The sequence below is a fragment of the Pollachius pollachius genome (assembly GCF_949987615.1).
Source record: "Pollachius pollachius genome assembly, chromosome: 19".
In the NCBI taxonomy this organism is placed as follows: domain Eukaryota; kingdom Metazoa; phylum Chordata; class Actinopteri; order Gadiformes; family Gadidae; genus Pollachius; species Pollachius pollachius.
The window spans coordinates 17174035-17195481 of NC_136952.1; the positions used below are offsets into that span (position 1 = coordinate 17174035).

Below are 21447 nucleotides of genomic sequence, written 5' to 3' on the forward strand. Positions count from 1 at the left end.
AAATGACTTAAAGACGATCATGATAGAGGAGCATATGTGTCCCACGTTCTGGGTCATTTGGGTTCATGGGTCAGTTTTCAGGATGTGCGTTAATCCCTACGATTTAAAAAAATGTGTATACTTTTTTGTAACACATTTTTATAATATTATTATTTAATATGGAAAGGGAATGGGGCACAAACGCTCAAATCAACCACTCCGAACATGAACACCTTCAGGTTTAGTATTCAGATTCAGCAAGCCAAATAAGGGATACCAAGTTTAGACATGTTTGTCACCGGGGCGGGGTCGTGGTTGTTGAGGTGTGAGTTACAGCGCCCCCGGTGTAGAGCGCTACCAAACCTTTGGGAGACCTCCTTACTTCCAGTTTACATATGCTAATTTTGACAACACCCAGGTGTTCAGGTTCGGAGTGGTTGATTTGAGTGTTTTTTCCCCATTCAATTTCCATATTAAATTATAATATTATAAAAATGTGTTACAAAAAAGTTTAAAACATTTTTTAAATCGTAGAGATACCGCACTGCACTGATTTATGATCGATGATTACCGAAAAATGAGGCAGAAGAATAAACAATATATTTATATTTAATAAACATGATAACAAGACTGTGGCTTGCTTTGCAACACCACACTAATAATAATATAAATAATAGCAAAATGGTGGAGGTGATGTAAATTGGTCAATTGTGAAAGGAATGTAACTGTGTAATGTTTGGACAACAGCAGAAAATGGTGAGTGGAACGCAGGAGCCGGGCTCAGCATGCTCCACACTCTGCATTTGTGTCATCTGGTCTGATGAGAGAAGAGTAGAGGAGTTTAGTAGAGGAGAGAAAGAGAGAGAGGAGAGAGGGGAGAGGGGAGAGGAGAGAGAGAGACAGAGAGGGGAACAGAGGGAGAGAGAGAGAGAGAGAGAGGGGGGGGGGGGGGGGAGAGAGAGAGGGAGAGCAAGAGGAACAGAGGGTGAGGCCACTACACTTGAAGCCCTGCACTGTGCAGTTAAAAGGAACAATGATGCCACTACATTGCTATGCCTGGTTCTGCGTAGGCCTAGCGCACAGAGGACACTACTCCTCACTCTGTGTCCCTCATTCAGTCCCCCTCCCCTCCAGATACTGCTCTGTGGACTGAAGTCCCGGTGGCATCTCCTGTGTCTCTTTGATTGACCTCTGTCTCTTTGATTGACCTGTCTCTCTTGCTCTAAGTCTCCTTCTCTTAGTCTCTCTCTCTCTGTGTCTCTCTCTTCTCTCTATCTCTCTCTCAATCCCCCCCTCTCTCTGTCTCTCTCTATATATATATGTCCTTTCTCGCTATGTTTCTTCCCTTGTCTCTCTCTGTCTCTCTCTGTCTCTATGACTGTCTCTCCATCTTCACTGTCTCTGTCTCGCTCTATTTGTCTATTGTACTTGTGTGTGTTAGTAATATTATAGTATCTCTTCATAATCCTACTACTACTCATACAAATCATATGAATAATATATAATTATTAATTAATATTAATATTATTTTTATGTAGCCCTAAATATTTTCGGCTATACATTTTCACAATGAAGCAGAAATGTATTTGTGACTCCTCTTTACTCTGTGTCCTGAGCGCGGCCTGTCCTCTCTCTCTCTCTCTCTCTCTCTCTCTCTGTCTCTCTGTCTCTCTCTCTCTCTCTCTCTCTCTCTCTCTCTCTCTCTCTCTCTCTCTCGCTCTCGTATCCTTGATTCAATGAGTTATGACTCAATTCACATGTTGTCTGTTGTTTGCAGGCTCGCCCACAGAGTTTCACCGGGCCACGCACCCCGCCTTCCCACGTTACAGAGGGGTGTGTGTGGTGTGTGCGTGTGTGTGGGGGGGGGGGGGGGGGGGGGGGGGAGGGAGAATTGATAACAGACTGAATATAATAGTGTACAAATCAAATGAGGATGTTGCCATTTAAATTTCTGATTTAGAGCTTAGATCGCATTTTTATGTCCATTTTTCTCAGGAACCCTCTATTTAATATTGATAAATATTCTGACCCCTTCGCCTCTCTACTAACACTGAAAACGCATACATAATTAACAATTGAATAACAATGGCATGATATCTGCCAGGTTAAACAACAAATCGTTGAACGTAGTACGTAGTTAACTTCAATGGGCTGTGCATTTAAAATCATGGATCTTGGCCACTGATTTGCTGATTAAGGTGCAACAGAAGAGCCCAATTTGGAACCAGCGCCCCAAACACTAAAAGTGACAGAAAAATTTGTGATTGAGGAGAGCAAGCATGCAATTGAATAACCGCGAGCAGGGGATAGAGAATCTGACTTCTGACCAGTAACCAACACACACTTTCATACTGGAGCCCCATCTAGTGGTGCATGCTGCGTTGCTCTTTGAGTCCTCCACGATGTGGTCTGAATAAACACAGCACATGGCATGTTCATATATCGAGCTGATCATAGCACAAGACTGAAATATTTCGATCACAGTGTTTAACAATTCACAACATTTCAATGTGGATGCAAGTGTGAGATGAGCTAAAGTGCCACATTTATTTTGGTTGTGAAACACCGCAGTACATTTTCCTAAACGAAAGGGGTTGTGAGATCGAACAGTGTTTGATCTGAGAAAGACATACACATTGAAAGGATCCCGTTTCATAAGCAGGTAAACAATGTAGGTATAGACTGTATGTGGGGTGCAATCCCACACACTGCTATAGACCGATTCTATGTTAGAATACGACTATTGACATATTAACATGTTCTTCTTTAGAGCCATGAGGCAAAGCATCTACAAGGTTGGCAAGGATATTATAGGACGTTTCTCTCTTCATTCATTCACTTGTTCATTCACAATTAAAACCATTACATTGTGCCTTCGTGAATCCCTTTTACAGATCCATTGTACAGATCGTTTCCAAAATGAATAGTAGTTATTAGCTGTCTATCTAGCATAGACAACGAGACAGAGTGTGTTCTCACATGCATGCACATTGTCTGTCATTCTAGGTTGAGAAGTTGAATCTGTACATAGATCAACTTATATTGATTATATAATAATAATAATAATAATAATAATAATAATAATAATAATAATAATAAAAATAAAAATAATAGTAATAGTAATAATAATAATATTAAGTATTATTATTATTAATCATAATAATTATAATTATAATGATAAAGACAAGCATATGAGTAGGAGAGTTTCTACACACGAGGGTCCTTGACACAATACAATATCTGGTCAATGGAAAGATCATACACAAGACAGAATACTCATTTAGCAAAAAAGGTGAATCTAACAGAGTAATTGTTCGACTATTTCCCTGTATCAGATTTGATTAAATCTTCATGAATCTGCCTGTATCACTTTTTTTTCCAATAACTAAAAAGAATAAAGAATAATAAGAATAAAGACCATTCTCCCAGTTAATCCAGCCTGGGACTAATGCAGCCTGTTTAGTATCTGGAGAAATGCTTGGAAATCTATTTTGAACAAACCCTTTACGCAGTGACAGACTGAATATGCCTGAACAACTGTGTGGCATAGTCCAAGAATCGTTTCCTCTGCAGCGCTCATTTTACAAGCCCAACAAATATATAAGTGCATCTACCCACATGAAAGGTAAATTATAATGCTAAAGAAAACGTTTGCTCAATACACAATACAATGAAAATTAATAAACCCTGAACCAAAAGCAATATATTTCAGAACATAATAAAGACATTTGAATTTAAATGATACTGCTCAAATAACAACCATTCTACTACCAGCTAACCAACTTCATGCCTTGAGGTTTCATTTATACCTCAATTACTTTGTTGTTGAGATCAACTTAAAGGTCAGATGACATCTGTGAGTGTGATTAACCATTACAAGCCGCTTTGAAAATCTGCCCCTTATGACATCACAAGTGGGAGTGTCCGACTAGATGTGTGACGGATAGATGAGCAACGTTTGCTACAGTCCACTGGGTAGGCTGGTAGACTGATCTATCCAGCACACATCTAGGTGGACACGCCCACTTGTGATGTCATGAGGGGCAGATTTTCCAAACGGCTTGTAAGGCTAATCCCACTCACACTGGTAGCATGTCATGGGACCTTTAAACTATACGTTTTAGACTTCATTAGGTTTGTCTCCCCCAAAGTATTGTAAACTGCAGTATAGTACTGTATTCCAGTACCAGTCCAGAATGGGTATGCAGCACACTGAACAATGGGGTTTAGCTAAATCTACAACAGAAGTCGACAAAAGGTGAAACACTTCAAGAAGCGTGATGAATAGTAGGGGGATTACAGTAGTAATGCAATTTCCTTTAAGCTTTTAAATCAAGTGGTGTGATCTAGACGTGGAGATTCAGAGTAATGTGGTACAGCAACCGGTCAGCTCTGGGGCTTCCTGCTACTAAAACGCATTCCCATGTTTCTCTTCCTCCTCATGACCCTTGTGAGGAGCTCTGTTAGCGTGGAAGAAACTGGAAGAGGAGAAAGAGTTTGACAAAGCAATATCTGAAACATGCAACTGGAAGTTTGCATGTGAATGTGGCCAGTCGTCACTCTGCCCCATTCACAGCCTCCCATCCTCCAGGGGGCAGGCCTTGGTGAGAGCAGCCCAAGGGGGGAGATGAGGTCGTACCTTCTCAGTAGAAGGAGCCCCCATCCTGGTGAATGGGGACATACTTCTGGGCTTGCCCCGCCCCAATCTCCGCCAGGTACAGAGCGCCCGTCTTCTGGTCCACGTCCACCAGGTGGGGCTTGACATCATCTGGTAACCGAATCATGCCCACCACCTTGCACTGGCCGACCACGCCAACGGGCGGGGCCTCCAGCAGAGAGACCCGGTTCGCGTTGAGCTGGACGACCACCATGTACTTCTTGTCGGGGGTGAGCCGGACGGAGTAGGGCGCGTCCTCGGGGAAGCAGCTGCCCCAGGTGGCCAGCCAGTCCCCCGTGACCGCGTCGAACACCTGGATCCTCTTGTTGCCGCGGTCGGCCACCCAGACCCGCTGGTAGCCGTCCACCGTGACGCTGTGGGGGATGTAGAACTGGGCCAGGCCCGGGCCTCGCTCCCCGTGGACCCACAGCACCTCCAGGTCCTTGGACAGCTTGATCAGCCGGTTGTTGGCCCCGCCGTCCCCGTCCACCACGTAGATCTCCCCGGAGCCGTGGACGAACACCTCAGCCGGCTGGTCGAACTGCAGGGGGCTGAGCCTGGAGCCGGCCGTGCCCGGGTTCCCCAGCACCTGGTCACCATCAGAATCAGAATCAGAGTTACTTCTATTACATCTTATTATACAAGTACGCAAGAGTACAATTCTGAGGCTTGGTTCCTCAACACTGACATAGCAGCAATAATAAAAGATTAAGTAAATTAAAAGTAAGTAGCAGCATCAAAAGATCACGATAATAAATAATAATAATAAAAATCAAATCAAATAAAGTAAGTAATTATAAGTAGAAAAACTAAAACAGTGGTAAAAAGTAATAATTGTGTAGTGTAAGTGTAGTGTAGTGTAAAGTATTGTGGTACTGAGTGGTAGTGGTACCAGCCATGGTTGATTCTAGTGCAAAAAAATGCTGTGCAATTTACAGAGAAATATGTATTTAAATAGTCTGTAGTCTGTAGTGTGCATGGGGTTGCACACACCGTCCCATCCAACAGCTTATTGACCGTATGTACATTTAACATCACTTGTGAATAGCCATATTATTTACATATTTCCAAATACCTACATTGCAGTTTGTTAGCTGCATTAAATGTGCCGCATTTGGATAAGATGTGTACATTAAAGTTATACTCCCAAGCTTTGTTCCAACATCCCACCTGAAGGAGGTTCCCGGAGGGAGAGTACTGTTTGACGCAGTGGCCATATGGGCCATTCCCCACGTCCGTGATCCAAATGGTGGGGTTAGATGACTCCGGGTCTGCTAGAAATATCCCGTGAGGCATCTCCAAGGTACTGGTGTTCCAGGCCATCAGGAAGTCTCCACTGGTCGTGAAGACCAATACCTTGGGTACAGCATCACCTAGCAACACAGGGAAATGAGACCATACAATTCAGAGCAATAATAGGTCGAGATCACAACTTGCTGCGCTGATTAAGAGCATTATCAAGATCAAAATGACCAATGCTCACCTCTCTGCGCCACATAGACCACCTCTCTGTAGTGGTTCACAGCCACTGCAAACACAGCACCTCTGAAAAGCTCTGGGTACTTTGGCCACGATATGTCCAGTTTGAACAGAGGTCTTCCCAGTAGCTGGTAGTCGTGTCTGTAAGGGGTGCTCTCTTGGTGCTGCTGGCTGCTGATGGAACCGTACAGCACCATCATCAGCAGGAGGATGGAGGCCATGGTGGTCGCGAGGAGGCAGGTGTGACTTCTCTTTTTCATCACTCAGAATGACAGAAGACTTGATGGCGATGTGTCATTCACAAGAAGCTCATGTTTGTTAAACCCCTAAACCGCTCAACAAACAACGTTGCATACGTGATGTGAGCTCATGTCGTCCCAGGCCAGGAAGTCCTCCTTCTCCGGGTCTTCAGCCCTCCCACTGCTGCTCTAGGGATGCTGTATATAATGGTTAATGTACACGTTTAAACTCAATAATTGTGATTATAATTTCCTTGAGATGGGTACAGAGGAACATGAAATGAAAATGAAAACAAAAAGCACGTGACATTAGGAGGGGCATAGCCAGGAAGTGACGTGGCATACGCGCCCTGTGGCGCCGACGCAACGCGTCGTGACGCAGCTGCGCAGCCCGGACCCGACCGCCGACTCGTCTCCCCGTCTCCCCGGTCCCTGATGTCGGGTTAAAGCTGCCTCACACCGCGGTGAATGACAGTCCTCCAGGGGTACAGTGCGTGAGGTGTGGGTTCTCCGAGAGTCGTCTTCATGGAGGTGGAGGACAGCCCCCTCAACCTCGTGAGTATCTGCTGATGTTGCAATAACGAGCTAGTGCTTCAGTGGCTAGCAGCTAGCGTCAGGCTAAAGTTAGCAGCGTTAGCTTCCATAGTTGTTGATAGCTCGTCTCTTGCAGGGATGTTGTTGTTGTTCTGCCAGGAAGAAAGTGCAGGACGAATCAGCTGGGATCTGACCTGCTGTCAGGTCATTCAACTAAAGACATCATTATTAATCTGTCCTACATCATAAACAACTAACAACAGAATTTATGATCGGTCCTACATCATAAATAACTAAAGACATCCTTTATGATCTGTCCTATATCATCATGAACCACATAGAAAAAAAGGTCTCAACTGGGACGTAGAGGAAAGGTGTTCCATTGTATAATATATAACTGTAATGACTGTTATTTAGTACTATGTTATACAACCTGTCTAATGTCATTGGTTTTTATGAACGTGTGTCTCATTCCTCATCTCCATTCATGTGTTTTTCTCTCTTTCTGTCCCCCTCTTATGGTACTCGATCCTCTTTCTTCCTGCCACCTGTGCCTTTACACTGCTGTCACTTAAACATCCACCTCTCCTCCTCATGCGTCGGTTGTGTTCTTGTGTTCTTCTGACCACGTCCTCATGGCTGACCTGTCGCTGACGGCCCCAGGCCCACCAGCAGTCTAGGAAGGCCGACCGTCTGCTAGCAGCTGGGAAGTTTGAAGAGGCCATCGCCTGCCACATCAGCGCTGCAGGTGGGTCCTCTTATTGTGGTCCAACTGCAACAGTGTAGCTCCTCAAAGCTTCAAGGGGGATGAGCTGAACGACTGAGCCTGTTCAAAGTGTGGGCCAGGAGTGGGTTTAGATCTACTGAACAGACTGGAACGTGCAGGTTGTCATTGAGTTTGCAGGTTAACAAAGTTCTGTATACCAACAGCTTATTTATCTTTGAAGTTGCATCCGATGTATTGATCCCAGGTAGGAGCTGAGTCCATCAAAGCAGAAGGACAGGAAAGCGTATATTCAAAAGAGACAAAATAATGATGAAAATAATGAATAATATTGATTATTGATTATAGGTCCAGTCGTAGTCCTTCGTATATATCCATGGTAATGAGCGGTTGGATATTAAATGCACCCCATAGTGTGGAGTGTGTCCCAGAGTCTTAAAGGTGCTTCATATCTCTAACACAATTCATACACTTCTTGGACACGACGGTTATTTCTTCACATTCTGACGATGATTGTATTTCAATTTTGAATGTTTTAAACAAACGTTCACGATTAATATTGAACCCTCCCTTGGACGTACACAGCTATCAACTATGGGAGGGTGATGCATACAAATAATCATATCCTGATAAACATTCTGATTATGTCCGTATTTGATCATATTTTTCAGATTTCTTAAAAACATACAAAGTCACTTGGATCAGCTCACCTTAAGGAAAATACTCTGGTCTTTGGTCAATTAAACCAGCAAACAGACATCTTAGGCTCACCTTTATTACATGAAAATAAACTATTTTCAACTCTAACAACATTGAAAAACAATACAAATAGAGATGAAACGTTCAAACCGAAAACCCTCCATGTCCGTTGTTTTACATGAACCAGTGCCAATATATATTTTTTATCAGCAAAACAGGCAAAGTGAACAGCGATGTGAGAGCAGAATTGAGCGTCTGGGTATTGAACCCTCTAGATGCCCCTCCTCTCGAGGCGAGGGCCTCTGTTTCCCCCGTCGTCAGGCCCCCACCCACATTGTTATCTTTCACCCAGCGCAGGGGACCTATGAACATGTCTGCGGTGGAGATATAGGGGGAGGAACTTGAAGTTACAATAAGATCCTTTCATCTATTCATCAATACCAGAAGTGAATATATCCTGTTACATGGATCCTGTCACAGAGGGAGTGAGAGCTCCTGAAGGAAGAGGAGATTGTGTAGTTTATATCAGGGCTGTAGTCAACCACATACAATCTCGGTCCACCTACGATCAATCGATTGGTAGATGAGGAAGAAATTACATTAAATAAATCAGCCCGATATGTGTAGAGGAAGAGAATGTGCCAAAGTGCACCTGCTCTACCTGCCAGCCTAAACACCCCGCAGGGCTGCTGGTCACACATCGTAGGTGTGAAGGCCACTTCAGGAACAGGACCTTTTATTCTTTTCTTGAGGGGAGAAAACTAAGGCATGAAATGTAAACTGTCTCGTTGGTGTTGAATCGCGTAGCGTCACCACAGAGTACTTGATATGCAAGGGGCCGTTTCCTGGGCACATTGATATTATTTGGCATCACTTTGTTGTTGCGTGCCTCTGTGAAGCACTGTGGCCACAGAAAGAACGGGACCACAAACTGGTGGCGGAGACTTAAAAATATTGGATATTACAGCGGTTCTTTCTAAACTACAGTATTATTTCACTAACGATGACAGAATGGCCTAGATAACATGGAAAGTATACACTATACAGACCTTACTTGATACATATATAAAGTCATGTTAAAACATATTTTAAACTGTACATTTTGGCTCCATCCCATTAAGCTTTTTCTTATGTCTTAATATGGGAAAGCTGAAAGCCCAATTTGCTTAATTACACTTGAACTTTTGTTTGACAACATTGCTAATCCTATTTAAGGACATGCATACTGTGTGTGTAAACTGAACCTAATTCTAGTCTTCCTTTCCGCTTATGTCTTATCCCTCATTTCTTCCTCAGATCTGTTGAGGGATGCGATGAAGTTAACAGAGTGTGAACAGGTGAGAACCTCTGCTTATCTCCACATCACGCAGACGAGCTAATGTCCAAATCAGTGAGCCAACGTGAAACAAATTTGTCCCTGGTCCTCATACCCAGTGGATGTTAGGGCCGGTTGAGTGTAGGGGTGGAAATCTCTTGGCACCTCAAGATTCGATTCGATTCAGATTCAGAGGTCAATGATTCGATTCTAAAACGATTATTGATGCATCTCAAAGAAAAAATCTTTTTTGTGCACATTTCCATGCAGGATTTTCCAAAAAATATTTACACATCTGAATTTGCTTATCACTTCCTACTTTTGTGATGATCATTAAATAAATCAACAGATTAATTACTTTATCTAATATTTGATTAGAGAAATAGAGAAATTTAATCTTTCTTTTCTATGTCATTAAAACAAAAGCTGCTCTTAGTCAATTATAAGAATAGGAACTTGTTTGTCATTCTTGTGTCTGGCTGTGAGTTTGCATGCATGCTATGCGTAGGCTGAATCGCAATCACGTCAAGACAAATCACATTGGCCAATACACAATGAAGATAAATTAAATCATTTTAAAACTACTCAAATTATCCCTCTCTGTCGTACAGAATGTTGCAGGAGGTGAACAAATTGAATTAAAAAAATTAAAAAGAAATTTAACACTATACTTTTTTCTATTTTTTTTATTCTGATTATTAACTTATCTGAATCGAGACGGAATCGTTCTACACAGAATCGCGATGCATGGTCCTGGTTAGCTGGTGATCACGGTGTGTTGTGATACAGTGTGTGATCACAGTGTGTTGTGATACAGTGTGTGATTCACGGTGTGTTGTCCAGGCCCGTCTGTCCATGGAGCTCCAGAAGGACAGCCACATCAAGCAGCAGCGGCTCATCCAGGAGCGCTGGAAGAGGGAGGCGCGCCGTGGGGCCAAAGCCTCTGTCCCGGCCCGGCCCGGCTCTGCCCCGGCCCCCACCGCCCCTTCCCAGCCGCCGCTCCCCACGCATCAGGGCCAGGCGCCCAGGGGGCGGGACACGGGGGGCTCGGAGAGGGAGTACGACACCCTGCTCTACCAGCTGCACAGCCGGCGCAGCGCGGGCTCTCCCCCAGCCCCGACCCCGCCCCGTGGCCCCGGTGGCTCCAAGACCGCAAAGGACGACAAGACCCGCCTGGAGGAGCAGCAGACGGCCAATGAGGACCTGCGCCGCATGCTGGGCGCCCTGATGGACGAGAACCAGCGGCTGTCCTCGGAGAACGCGCGGCTGCGGGCGGAGAACGGGCGGCTGCGCTCGGAGGCGGCGGACTCGGTGGACCTGGTGGAGCGCTCGGAGCTGTGGGTGCTGCCGCCAGACAAGAGCTGCTCGGGGAAGGGGAAGGACATCGCCATCCCCCAGCTGCCCCCGCTGGAGATGCCCGCCCAGGAGGACCTGTGTCTGGACGATCTGCCGCCCCTGGAGCTGCCTGAGCACATCCAGCATGAACTGCAGGAGCTGCTGGACCGGGAAAAGCTGTGATCCAGAGACCAGCTGGGATCCAGAGACCAGCTGGGATCCACGGACCCACTCGGGCAGAGAGGAGCATATTGCTGCTGTCGCCTCAGAGAGGCCTCCGTGTTCATGTGCTTCATTTTAATTATGAGGCCGTTTCCTGAGGTGTTATTTATTAATTACCTTTCCTGATGTTGATCAATCCTTTTTTTGGTTAAAAAAAAACATGGGCATGGATTAGGGAATGAAGTTTATTTGTTATGCCTGGCCCTTGTAGCACAACAGGAGAAGTGGGACTATCAAAGGCCTATTAAAAGGTAAGGCAGAGACCTAAACACCGTAGGTTGCAGGTAGGTGCTCCGTTCTGCAGATTATGCAGACCACGTAGAAACAACTGAACCACTAGCCTGGCCGTTGGCCGAGGACATTCTCATGATATGCAGTTGAGTTGAGCGGAGGCAGATTCAACCAGACCTCCCAACGCCACGCAGTAGTAGAGGAGCCTCTCCTTCTGTCCCTCTGCGGAGGCAATATGCAAACCTATTGCTTCAAGAAACCTGTGCCTTGATAAAACTTCCTTTATGGATTCTGGAGCCCACTGGTTGAACACTGGCGCAGAGGGGGCGGGCCAGCTTCCTGGTCGGCCCAGCCCTCTGCAGACAGCTGCTCTGATTGGCTGACCGGTAAAGTGGAAAAGGTGATTGGAAGGACAAGATGCCCGATTCCTTCTATGAAGACTGATATCAGCTGTCCAATGATTTAATCAGAGATGGGTATCAAAACACCTGAATCTGAGCCGTAAAGCGATTGTTTGTTGGTGGTGTGGGCCGTATTGATTAAATACAAGTAAGAATAAAAGTTCAATCACACAAAACTCGTGCATTATGTTTGGGAACATTCAAGTGTTAGCATATTTAAAGGGCATAGTCATGTGGAAATCACTGAATGTCCCACAAAGGGCAACCCAACATGAGCTTGGCTGAATTGTCGTTATTTTCTAAGGGAGGTTAAAGTTGTGGCCATTCAGTTTTATACAAGAAGAATATTTTATTTTGTATACTCTGTACACAAAAAACTCAACCTTCAATAATGTTATTAAACAGTATGAAAATAATATAAACAGTGGTTAGTTAGTTTTTTTTATCTTATGCAATAGTTAATCAAATCTTTAGATGATCAGATCGTAATAGTAGCTTATCTGCACTGTGTGACTTTATGAAGAGTCCTTCACAAAAATAGAAGTGAGTGAACTATTCAGTGATCAATACCATAAAACTCGAATACAAAAAAAATCGATCTGCGTCTATTGTACCTTAACAGTCGACATCATCATAATGTGGACGTGACTTAACTTTTGTGTTGTGTAAACAGTGTGGTTACGGAAGTGAAAATCTTTTCAGAAAAACATGTTTTATTCGGGATGTTTTCTAACTACAATCCTAAAGTGTTACACTACGTCTGATTGGTGGCGCTCGCTGTTAACGTTTACCCGCACCCAGCACCCGTGAACTGAAAGTCAGTACTGCAGCCTGCCACTGAACTCAGTCGCTTACCACAGAACCATGATTTCCTTAGATTAATGGAAAGTTAGAGAGTTGTTGTTAGAGCTGTAGTGGAAATTAGCTCTACATGTTGAAAAATACTCATCCCATGAAATAGTTTATGGGATGAATAGTACCTTCACTCGTTAACAATATAATGTAGTCTTGTACCTTTGCCTTTTTTTTCCGTTTATTTATTTTTTTGCCCCGAATCAAATGTGTTATTGTCACGACTAACTTGAGGGATAATTGGCTTGGTTCCACTCTTAAAACTCTTTTGTATAACGATTTTCTGAAAAGTCAATGGAGTAAATGAATGACAAATTTACTTCCGGAACCAGAGCAGTTTAAAAAAAGGGGGCGGTCACTGTTACACTGTATTGTAAAGATCTGAAACGCTGCCCCCTGGTGGCTATCCAACAAGCAACAGGGCACAGGTGTGGATGGATGAGAGCAAGTGTTGTCTATTGTACTTCCTAAACAACAAATCTAATCAACACTTATAACGGAATTAAAAAATAACCAAACCAATAGCGTAAATACAGAGCCTAAGCCAGCCAGAGGTTGGCTCATTTTATTATAAAACGTGTGCGCTTTATAACTCGCACATGTGCTTTAGTAAATCACATGCGCACTGAGTGAACGAGGAGCATCTAAACATGTGTATCGTTAGTGTTTATAAATCATTAATTTGTATTAATGTTTTTTTACCCTTCTCAGGTCAAAGGCAATCAAAACATACGTTTGTTACACTATAACACCCATTACTCACACTTTATTAGACTTATATTATCATAAGACTTGACAACAGAAGTGACCCAGGGCTAATCTTATCTATGTGTCCCTGAGGTTTCTTTCAGACCCACATTGTTGGATATTGGGTGTGCATCTTTGACATAAACCACATCTGTTACAGTAGAATATTGTTTATTTTACACAAACATGCACAATGAAACCGACACCAACTGTATGGCAGACCTGACCCCTCAGACGGACCTGAACTGTAGTGTTGATCTCCCATTTACACAACGTCAGGTATCCCTGCTGTAATATTTGAACAAGTTGCTCTATTCTTTGGCCATAGCATAATGTCAGCATCATAAATCACAAGGGAGGTTTGTAAAGGTCGGGATGAGTTGAGTTGGCAAAAGGTTCTTGAAGCACATTAACCGCCCCCCGTGTCCTCCTCCCCTGGCTCTGCCCTCCATCTCCACCACCCATTCCCAGGGCCACTGGATCCTTCTACTCCCCTACAAATGCTTTTGTTTCTCCAGGGAGCCGGTGGTGGTGGCGGTGCTGGTGTTTATTTGGGGCCGAGCATGTCACTGGGCCTCACCCACTGGTCGAACTGGTCTTCGGTGACGTAGCCCAGCTCTACAGCCATGGCCTTCAGTGTGGTGCCCTTCTTGTGGGCTGTCTTCGCTATCTGGGCCGCTTTGTCATAACCTGGGAGGGACCGAATAAAGTAATACATGAACCACAGCAGTCAGCGCTGACAGGAAGACAGGGAGCTCACAAAACTCTGTTCTGAGTTTTGTGAGTAGGGTTTTAAAATTGTTTATAGAGGGGGGAAATGTACCACATGTATCTGATAATAATTAGGGATGCACCGATGTATTGGACGAACATCGGTAACGGCCGATATTCGAGTTGTTGACTGCCAACGGCCTATCGGAAAATTAGATGACATTCACCGATGGCAGTGGCCGATGTTTACATGTTTAATGCTTCCTCCTCTTGAAATGTCACTGGAACATGTCTTACAAACTGCATATCGCCGATCTTTCTCCAAGACACGACCGACAATTTCTTTCACTTTTATTTGTAAACAAACCACACACCACGCGGGCAGCTTTTTTTTTTTTTTCTGTTGTATCACTCCGCAAGCATCCACGGTTGCTAAGCAACGTCAACGTCTTTGGTGGACTATTTCTCAGCTGATCAACACTACGAATGCTGGTAACAAATAAATTGTAAAAAGACACACCGTGTGAAGTTATTTTTTTGGCCATAGTTTCCATATGCTAAAGAAGTGTCTAGTTCACCATCATGCAGGCTGTGTTCAGTAAAATAAATAGCGATCTGTTTTCGGCGCGTGTAGGCCTATCTGCCTAAGCTCACGTTGAAATAATTTTGGTGTTGAATGTTGATGGCGCAGTTGTTGAAATAAACAGATTGATTTCATACAAATCATAAAAGCCTCTCCCTGTGTCATTGTGCGTGCGTGGGGGGTTAGGGTTTGTTTCCCTGGCACAAAAGGGGGAATAAATAACAACAAAAAAACATCGGTATTGGCTATCGGCCAAATTGTTATTTTAAACATCGTATCGGCCCAGAATTTCACAATCGCTGCATCCCTAATAATAATAATAACTAATACTTATTCAGTTAATCATCATGGTATTTTCATCTCAAAGAATGTCAAATGATACATGGTTCCAGAAAAATAGGATATTGATTTGTTGATGCTGATTGCGTATGTAAATTGTCAAGGACGCCATTGACATTACATGACTAAACTTACCTGTTGTCCCATCCCAACTGTCCCCTCGGCAGCCAGTGAATATGTAAGGGATAATGTATAGGAACGCCGGTCATTATCAGGAAAATAAGCCCCAACAGGGCGAACAGGACACTGATGCAGGACAGGACACCGATCAGCGGAGGTGTCTTGCTACGCCCTGAAGGGGCTTATTCGTCATTCGATAATGACTTGCCAAAACGACATAATAACTTCACAAGGTGTGTCTTTTTACAATTTACTTGTTACCCGCATTCGTAGTGTTGATCAGCAGAGAAATAGTCTGCCAAAGACGTTGACATTGCTTAGCAACCGAAGACGCTGGGGTTGACAAGTTACCAGACTACTTGCGGAGTGATACCAAAGACGTCATTAGAGACAAAAAACTCTTTCTTTTCCCTTACAGCGGTCAGGGAAAAGAAAGTAAGCAACGGTGGATTATCAAATATAATTCACTGCCGGAAGTTGCGAAGGGCCCATGCATCTGAAAGGAGTGTTCCACGGCATTGAGAAGACCCATGTAATAAACTTCTAGAATGTGTGTGTTGTGAGGTCTGAGGACTCACCAATGTGAGGGTTAAGGGCGGTGACCAGCATGAGGGAGTCGTTCATCAGCTGGTTGATGCGCGCCGTGTTGGCCTGGATGCCCACCACACAGTTGCTGGTGAAGGAGACAGAGGCGTGGCCCAGCAGCTGGGCCGAGTTCAGCACGTTCTTGATCTGAGAGAGTGAGTGAGCGAAAGAGGGCGAGACGGCGAGCGGGCGAGCGAGAGAAAGAAAATAATGTTATCCAAGTATAATGAAAGTGGAGCGCCCATGAAACCGATCCGGTCTACTCAGGTGTTGTACCATCATGGGTTTGAAGACGTTCAGCTCAAAGTGTCCGTTGCTGCCTCCGATGGTGACGGCCACGTGGTTCCCCATAACCTGGGCTGCCACCATGGTCATGGCCTCGCACTGGGTTGGGTTCACCTTGCCTGCTCACAGTGTGTGACGAAGAAACCAGGCCCGTGGGGTTAGGGAAAGGCCATCCCTAAAATAAAACTCAACTTGTAATCTGAAACTGCCCCAAATGTCGACGGCTGTCAGCTGGACAGGCAGAGCGACATAGTCAATGTGTGAGTGAGTGTCTGTGCCAATGTGTGTATGTGTCTGTCGCTGTCTGTATGTGTCTGTCTGTGTCTGTGTGTGTGGAAATATTTCATCAGGGACGAGATGCCCCGATTGGTCAGAAATTTGTCCAGAGTAAATCTAAATAGTTTCCAACAGAGGCTGACGCAGGACAAAACGGATCCATTCTTACAGCTGAGGGACGGCCATGCCCTTCAGGCTCCCTGCACACACCTGTCAGTAGGTCAGTAGGGAGAGGGACAGACCGGGCCTGATGCAGCTGCCTTCAGTCTACCTACAGTGTCAGTAGGTCAGTAGGGGCAACAGACCTGGCATGATGCTGCTGCCTCCAGTGTCCCTACAGTGTCAGTATGTCAGTAGAGTGAACAGACCTGGCATGATGCTGCTGCCTTCAGTCTCCCTACAGTGTCAGTAGGTCAGTAGGGGGAACAGACCTGGCCTGATGCTGCTGCCTTCAGTGTCCCCACAGTGTCAGTATGTCAGTAGGGAGAGGGACAGACCTGGCCTGATGCAGCTGCCTTCAGTCTACCTAGTGTCAGTAGGTCAGTAGGAGGGACAGACCTGGCCTGATGCAGCTGCCTTCAGTCTACCTACAGTGTTAGTAGGTCAGTAGAGGGAACAGACCTGGCATGATGCTGCTGCCTTCAGTCTACCTACAGTGTCAGTAGGTCAGTAGGGAGAGGGACAGACCTGGCCTGATGCAGCTGCCTTCAGTCTATCTAGTGTCAGTAGGTCAGTAGGGAGAGGGACAGACCTGGCCTGATGCAGCTGCCTTCAGTCTACCTAGTGTCAGTAGGTCAGTAGGAGGGACAGACCTGGCCTGATGCAGCTGCCTTCAGTCTACCTACAGTGTTAGTAGGTCAGTAGAGGGAACAGACCTGGCATGATGCAGCTGCCTTCAGTCTACCTACAGCGTCAGTAGGTCAGTAGGAGGAACAGACCTGGCCTGATGCAGCTGCCTTCAGTCTACCTACAGTGTTAGTAGGTCAGTAGGAGGAACAGACCTGGCCTGATGCAGCTGCCTTCAGTCTACCTACAGTGTTAGTAGGTCAGTAGGAGGAACAGACCTGGCCTGATGCAGCTGCCTTCAGTCTACCTACAGTGTTAGTAGGTCAGTAGGAGGAACAGACCTGGCCTGATGCAGCTGCCTTCAGTCTACCTACAGTGTTAGTAGGTCAGTAGAGGGAACAGACCTGGCATGATGCTGCTGCCCGGCTCATTCTCCGGCAGGATGAGCTCCCCCAGGCCGGAGCGCGGGCCAGAGCCCAGGAAGCGCACGTCGTTGGCGATCTTCATCATGCTGACGGCCACCGTGTTCAGCGCACCGCTCAGCTCCACCAGTGCGTCGTGGGCCGCCAGCGCCTCAAACTTGTTGGGGGCCGTAATGAAGGGCAAGCCTGCGGAGGCGGAACACACACCTGCTGTCACCATGGGGGGACTCACTCTGTCACACACCTGCTGTCACCCAGGGGGGACTCACTCTGTCACACACCTGCTGTCACCCAGGGGGGACTCACTGTCACACACCTGCTGTCACCCAGGGGGACTAGGGTCAGACTACTACTAGTACTGCTACCCTCTCATTACCAGGACATAGGAAGGGTCTGGACGGGGAACATTTCTACAGACACTAGACCAGAGGGTCCTGCCCCCTGGGGGCGTGGCTTGCCTGTGAGGGAGGCCACAGTGTCGGCCACCTTCTCAGCGAAGCCGATGCGTGTGTTGAGCCCCGTGCCAACCGCCGTGCCGCCCGCCGCCAGCTCGTACACCCGGGGCATGGCCGCCCTGATCCGGGCCATGCTGTACTTCACCTGCTGCACGTAGCCGCTGAACTCCTGCACACACAGACACACACACACACACACACACACACACACACAAACAAACAGATATTGATGTGTTTCACTGGGTATTGAGATACCCAGTGAAACACCGGTATGCGGGCACCCTCCAAGCGGGCAGCTGGCTGCTTGGAGCCAGAGATTGTCTCTCAAGTTCCTGGTCATTCGTTCCTACAAAAGGCTACTAAAAGGTTGACATAGAAGACTTTCACCAGGATTTTAGTTGAAAATAAATTTACTTGCAACAGTTCTCCACCCAGCAGCTCCAGGATGTGTGAACACGTCTCTGATACATACTTATCTCCAGAGATCCTCCGGAGTTCATGAGTGAAAGGCGTGTGTGTGTGTGTGGTCGTGTCATCGGGTCAAGATAAGCGCCAGCAGTTGAAGACCCCCTTCAAGCGGGAAGCCCGCTTGTCAGGGAGATGCTGGGCTGCCTGCTCAAACCACAACAGTATCCTGGATAAGCCAAAGGGGCCGCTGGGCTCTCGGGGGCCGCTACCTGTCCGAGGGAGAGGGGCACGGCGTCCTGCGTGTGCGTGCGTCCGATCTTGATGATGTCTTTGAACTCGTTGGCCTTGGCGGCCAGTGCGTCGTGGAGAATCTGCAGGCCCGGCAGCAGCACCGTGTTGACCTCTGTGGCCGCAGCAATGTGCATGGCCGTTGGGAAGGTGTCGTTGGAGCTCTGGAACAGACACACAACCGATGGGTTTACCGTGTGTAGGAACCGAGGAAATAGTCATGAAAACAAGAGAGACTCTTCTTCTTCACATATGCACAATTAACTGCTACAATGTATAAAATATGACCAAGCATCGTCGTGAAACTATAATCCAAGTTGTAGCGCCACAAGAAGAATAGTTACAACATTTTCCGCATCACAGTCTTTTCTATAATCATAGCTACATTGACATCTTGATCTTTATTAGGATATCTATAATGTAGAAACTTTGGGGCATTCATCTGTGTAAACATCCCATATTGGTCTCCTAAATCTATGACCAGGAGGATCTCCAAGTTAAACACTAAGAAGTACAGTTCACGAATACAAAGGTCCAGAGACGACAACAGTGGATCTACAACTAGCTGATCTCATGCAGTTCAACAAATAGGAATGATACACGATGGCCTCGTGATTCATACAGTCAACTGTCGCTGCAGGGGGTGAGAGCTCAGTGTGTGTTTGAAGAGTGTTACCTGGCTCTTGTTCACGTGGTCATTGGGGTGGACGGGGTCTTTGCTTCCCAGCTTTCCTCCGAGGATCTCGATGGCTCTGTTGCTGATCACCTCGTTTACGTTCATGTTGCTCTGAGTGCCCGACCCCGTCTGCCACACCACCAGGGGGAAATGCTCGTCCAGTTTACCTGATGCTACCTGGGGACCGCAGACAGAGCTCAGGGGGGGGGGGATAAATATACCAGGTTGTGCATGTTCGTGCCCATGGCGGTTTGACTTCCTTATTTCTTTATGTCTGTGATAGGTCTGTGAAGCTGCTCTACCTCATCTGCAGCCAGGATGATGGCATCAGCAATCTTGGGGTCCAGGCCGTAGTCCTTGTTCACCTCTGCTGCAGCTCTCTTCAGGACCCCAAAGGCCTGGATGACTTGGATCTGAGAGGTACAGCAGGTAGTGGAGAAAGAATAAATCATGGGGGAAAAACATATTTTGAAGCCCCAATATGTCCACAGTCATTCTTCCTGTGGACATTGTCTTTGGAAACGTAAATAAAACAATAAAGAAAGAAGACACTTAAAGAAATAAAACATTTCCACTTATATTTGCAGGGGGTTCATGTTTGTCTAAACAACATTGAGGGTCTGTATCTTAATTATTGAAACGATCAGGGTTGAAACATACAGATATTGTGGATATATTCTCAAAACAATGTACAGCAACAATCATTAGTCTCCAAACTTACGGGCATCCTCTCAGATGGACCCCCTATCTTGAAGTTCATGGTGGATCGGACCGTCTGGGCGCCATAGTACTTATCCACCGGGACTTTCAGCTCCCCAAAGGTGTCCGCCTCAATCCTATACTGTGAACTGGCCTGTACATACCAACACATAAAGGACGGGAAGAAGTAGACAGCAAAAACGTGCATTGGTCATGAGCTGTAAAATGTGCATGCATCACATGCACAAGATTATATAGTTATTCCATTACATTTTGGCTTGAGGTCTAAACGGGGTTTGAGGTCTAAAGGGGGTTTGAGGTCTAAAGGGGGCTTGAGGTCTAAAGGGGGCTTGAGGTCTAAAGTGTGTTTGAGGTCTAAAGGGGGCATGAGGTCTAAAGGGCGTTGACACTTCCCAAACCCATCCTTGCCCTGCCGCCACCCATGCATATTGATAAAGTGGTGTGTCTTAAGGATCGTGACGTCATGTATCAAACAATCCGAACCACGGATGGACCGAACCAGAACGGAAGTAACAGTGAGCTCGGTTCAGCTCAACTAAAGCAGAGGTGTTCATAAACCTGACTTTGACCTCTGGTCTAGGCACGGAGATGCTAACTGATGACAGACCCCAGCAGTGATATCATCCGACTACAATAGCTCCTTTGGGTACATTTGGCGACGAAACCACTAGGGGAATAGGAGTCAATCAGAAACCCGTCTGACCACACACACAAACGCACACAGCGGATTATATAGTTATAGTGTGACCAGTAACTCGTTCCATACGGCTAAGCTATTGCTATTAAGGTCATTGGGGCTAACTGAATATATAAAGTGTTAAAACCTACCATTCTGCAGGGGGTGACGGCCGCTCCAACCACAGACCTGGTCCTTATCCTGGTGAGGGGTCTCTGCAGGGACACGGTGCTGCAGTTGAACCGCTGAACGCTTCGCAGAGAGCGGTACATGGCGAGCTGCGTCCGGTACGAGATGAGGGCGGAACCTTAGTAAGCCAACCACACTCTGTCTTTGAGGGGCGGAAACATATCAACGGAACAATACGGCCGGAGTTAATTAAAAGCAGCACAGGTTTGGTGCTACGTCACGTGTTAAATGCTCACGAGGCATCCGTTTACGGCGGATAAATAGACATATAAATAAATAAATAGATACACTTAGAAGTCAATAAATAGGTCTACATAGAAATAAATAGGTATTCATATTAGTAAATAAATAGGTTCACATATCAATAAATAAACAGGTATAAATAACGATAAATTATTTATACCTGTTCCTTCAGAATCACAGTTTTAGGTATGAAACTTAAACTGTGATTCTGAAGGAAGTTTAAATGATATCAAAATTTCGTTTGGATATTATTACAAGTGTGCAGATTTGT

The 21447-nt window shown here is 45.8% G+C and overlaps 3 protein-coding genes across 3 annotated transcripts; 1 reads left to right on the forward strand and 2 right to left on the reverse strand.

The window, feature by feature from the left end:
* Positions 1–2511: 2511 nt before the first annotated feature.
* On the reverse strand, positions 2512–6634 carry LOC307090285 (NHL repeat-containing protein 3-like). Its single transcript, XM_079756862.1, has 3 exons — positions 6120–6634; positions 5807–6009; positions 2512–5225 (listed from the first exon to the last, which is right to left on the reverse strand). Exons 1-3 carry the CDS (start codon positions 6373–6375, stop codon positions 4623–4625), a joined length of 1062 nt encoding a protein of 353 aa, XP_079612988.1. The 5' UTR covers positions 6376–6634; the 3' UTR covers positions 2512–4622.
* A 117-nt stretch (positions 6635–6751) lies between these two features.
* Positions 6752–12155, forward strand: nrbf2b (nuclear receptor binding factor 2b). The gene is made up of 4 exons (XM_079757112.1): positions 6752–6909; positions 7552–7636; positions 9608–9648; positions 10470–12155. Exons 1-4 carry the CDS (start codon positions 6880–6882, stop codon positions 11142–11144), a joined length of 831 nt encoding a protein of 276 aa, XP_079613238.1. The 5' UTR covers positions 6752–6879; the 3' UTR covers positions 11145–12155.
* Positions 12156–13270: 1115 nt separating this feature from the next.
* fh (fumarate hydratase) lies at positions 13271–21039 on the reverse strand. Its single transcript, XM_079756749.1, has 10 exons — positions 20897–21039; positions 20070–20201; positions 19651–19761; positions 19349–19525; positions 18654–18836; positions 17980–18145; positions 17504–17707; positions 16029–16156; positions 15746–15899; positions 13271–14104 (listed from the first exon to the last, which is right to left on the reverse strand). The coding sequence occupies exons 1-10, from the start codon at positions 21014–21016 to the stop codon at positions 13962–13964; spliced, it is 1518 nt and encodes a 505-aa protein (XP_079612875.1). The 5' UTR covers positions 21017–21039; the 3' UTR covers positions 13271–13961.
* Positions 21040–21447: the final 408 nt, after the last annotated feature.

Excerpts from the sequence above, each read along its gene's own strand:
- LOC307090285 (XM_079756862.1), bottom strand. The coding sequence starts at position 6,375 with ATGAAAAAGAGAAGTCACACCTGCCTCCTCGCGACCACCATGGCCTCC. Across the intron at positions 6,010-6,119 it reads GGTCTATGTGGCGCAGAGAG|GTGATGCTGTACCCAAGGTA; the intron begins GTGAGCATTGGT and ends CTGTGTTGCTAG. Across the intron at positions 5,226-5,806 it reads CCTCCGGGAACCTCCTTCAG|GTGCTGGGGAACCCGGGCAC; the intron begins GTGGGATGTTGG and ends GATGGTGACCAG.
- nrbf2b (XM_079757112.1), top strand. The coding sequence starts at position 6,880 with ATGGAGGTGGAGGACAGCCCCCTCAACCTC. Across the intron at positions 6,910-7,551 it reads AGGACAGCCCCCTCAACCTC|GCCCACCAGCAGTCTAGGAA; the intron begins GTGAGTATCTGC and ends TGACGGCCCCAG. Across the intron at positions 9,649-10,469 it reads AGTTAACAGAGTGTGAACAG|GCCCGTCTGTCCATGGAGCT; the intron begins GTGAGAACCTCT and ends TGTGTTGTCCAG.
- fh (XM_079756749.1), bottom strand. The coding sequence starts at position 21,016 with ATGTACCGCTCTCTGCGAAGCGTTCAGCGGTTCAACTGCAGCACCGTG. Across the intron at positions 20,202-20,896 it reads CCGTCACCCCCTGCAGAATG|GCCAGTTCACAGTATAGGAT; the intron begins GTAGGTTTTAAC and ends TGGTATGTACAG. Across the intron at positions 14,105-15,745 it reads CGCCCTTAACCCTCACATTG|GTTATGACAAAGCGGCCCAG; the intron begins GTGAGTCCTCAG and ends GGTCCCTCCCAG.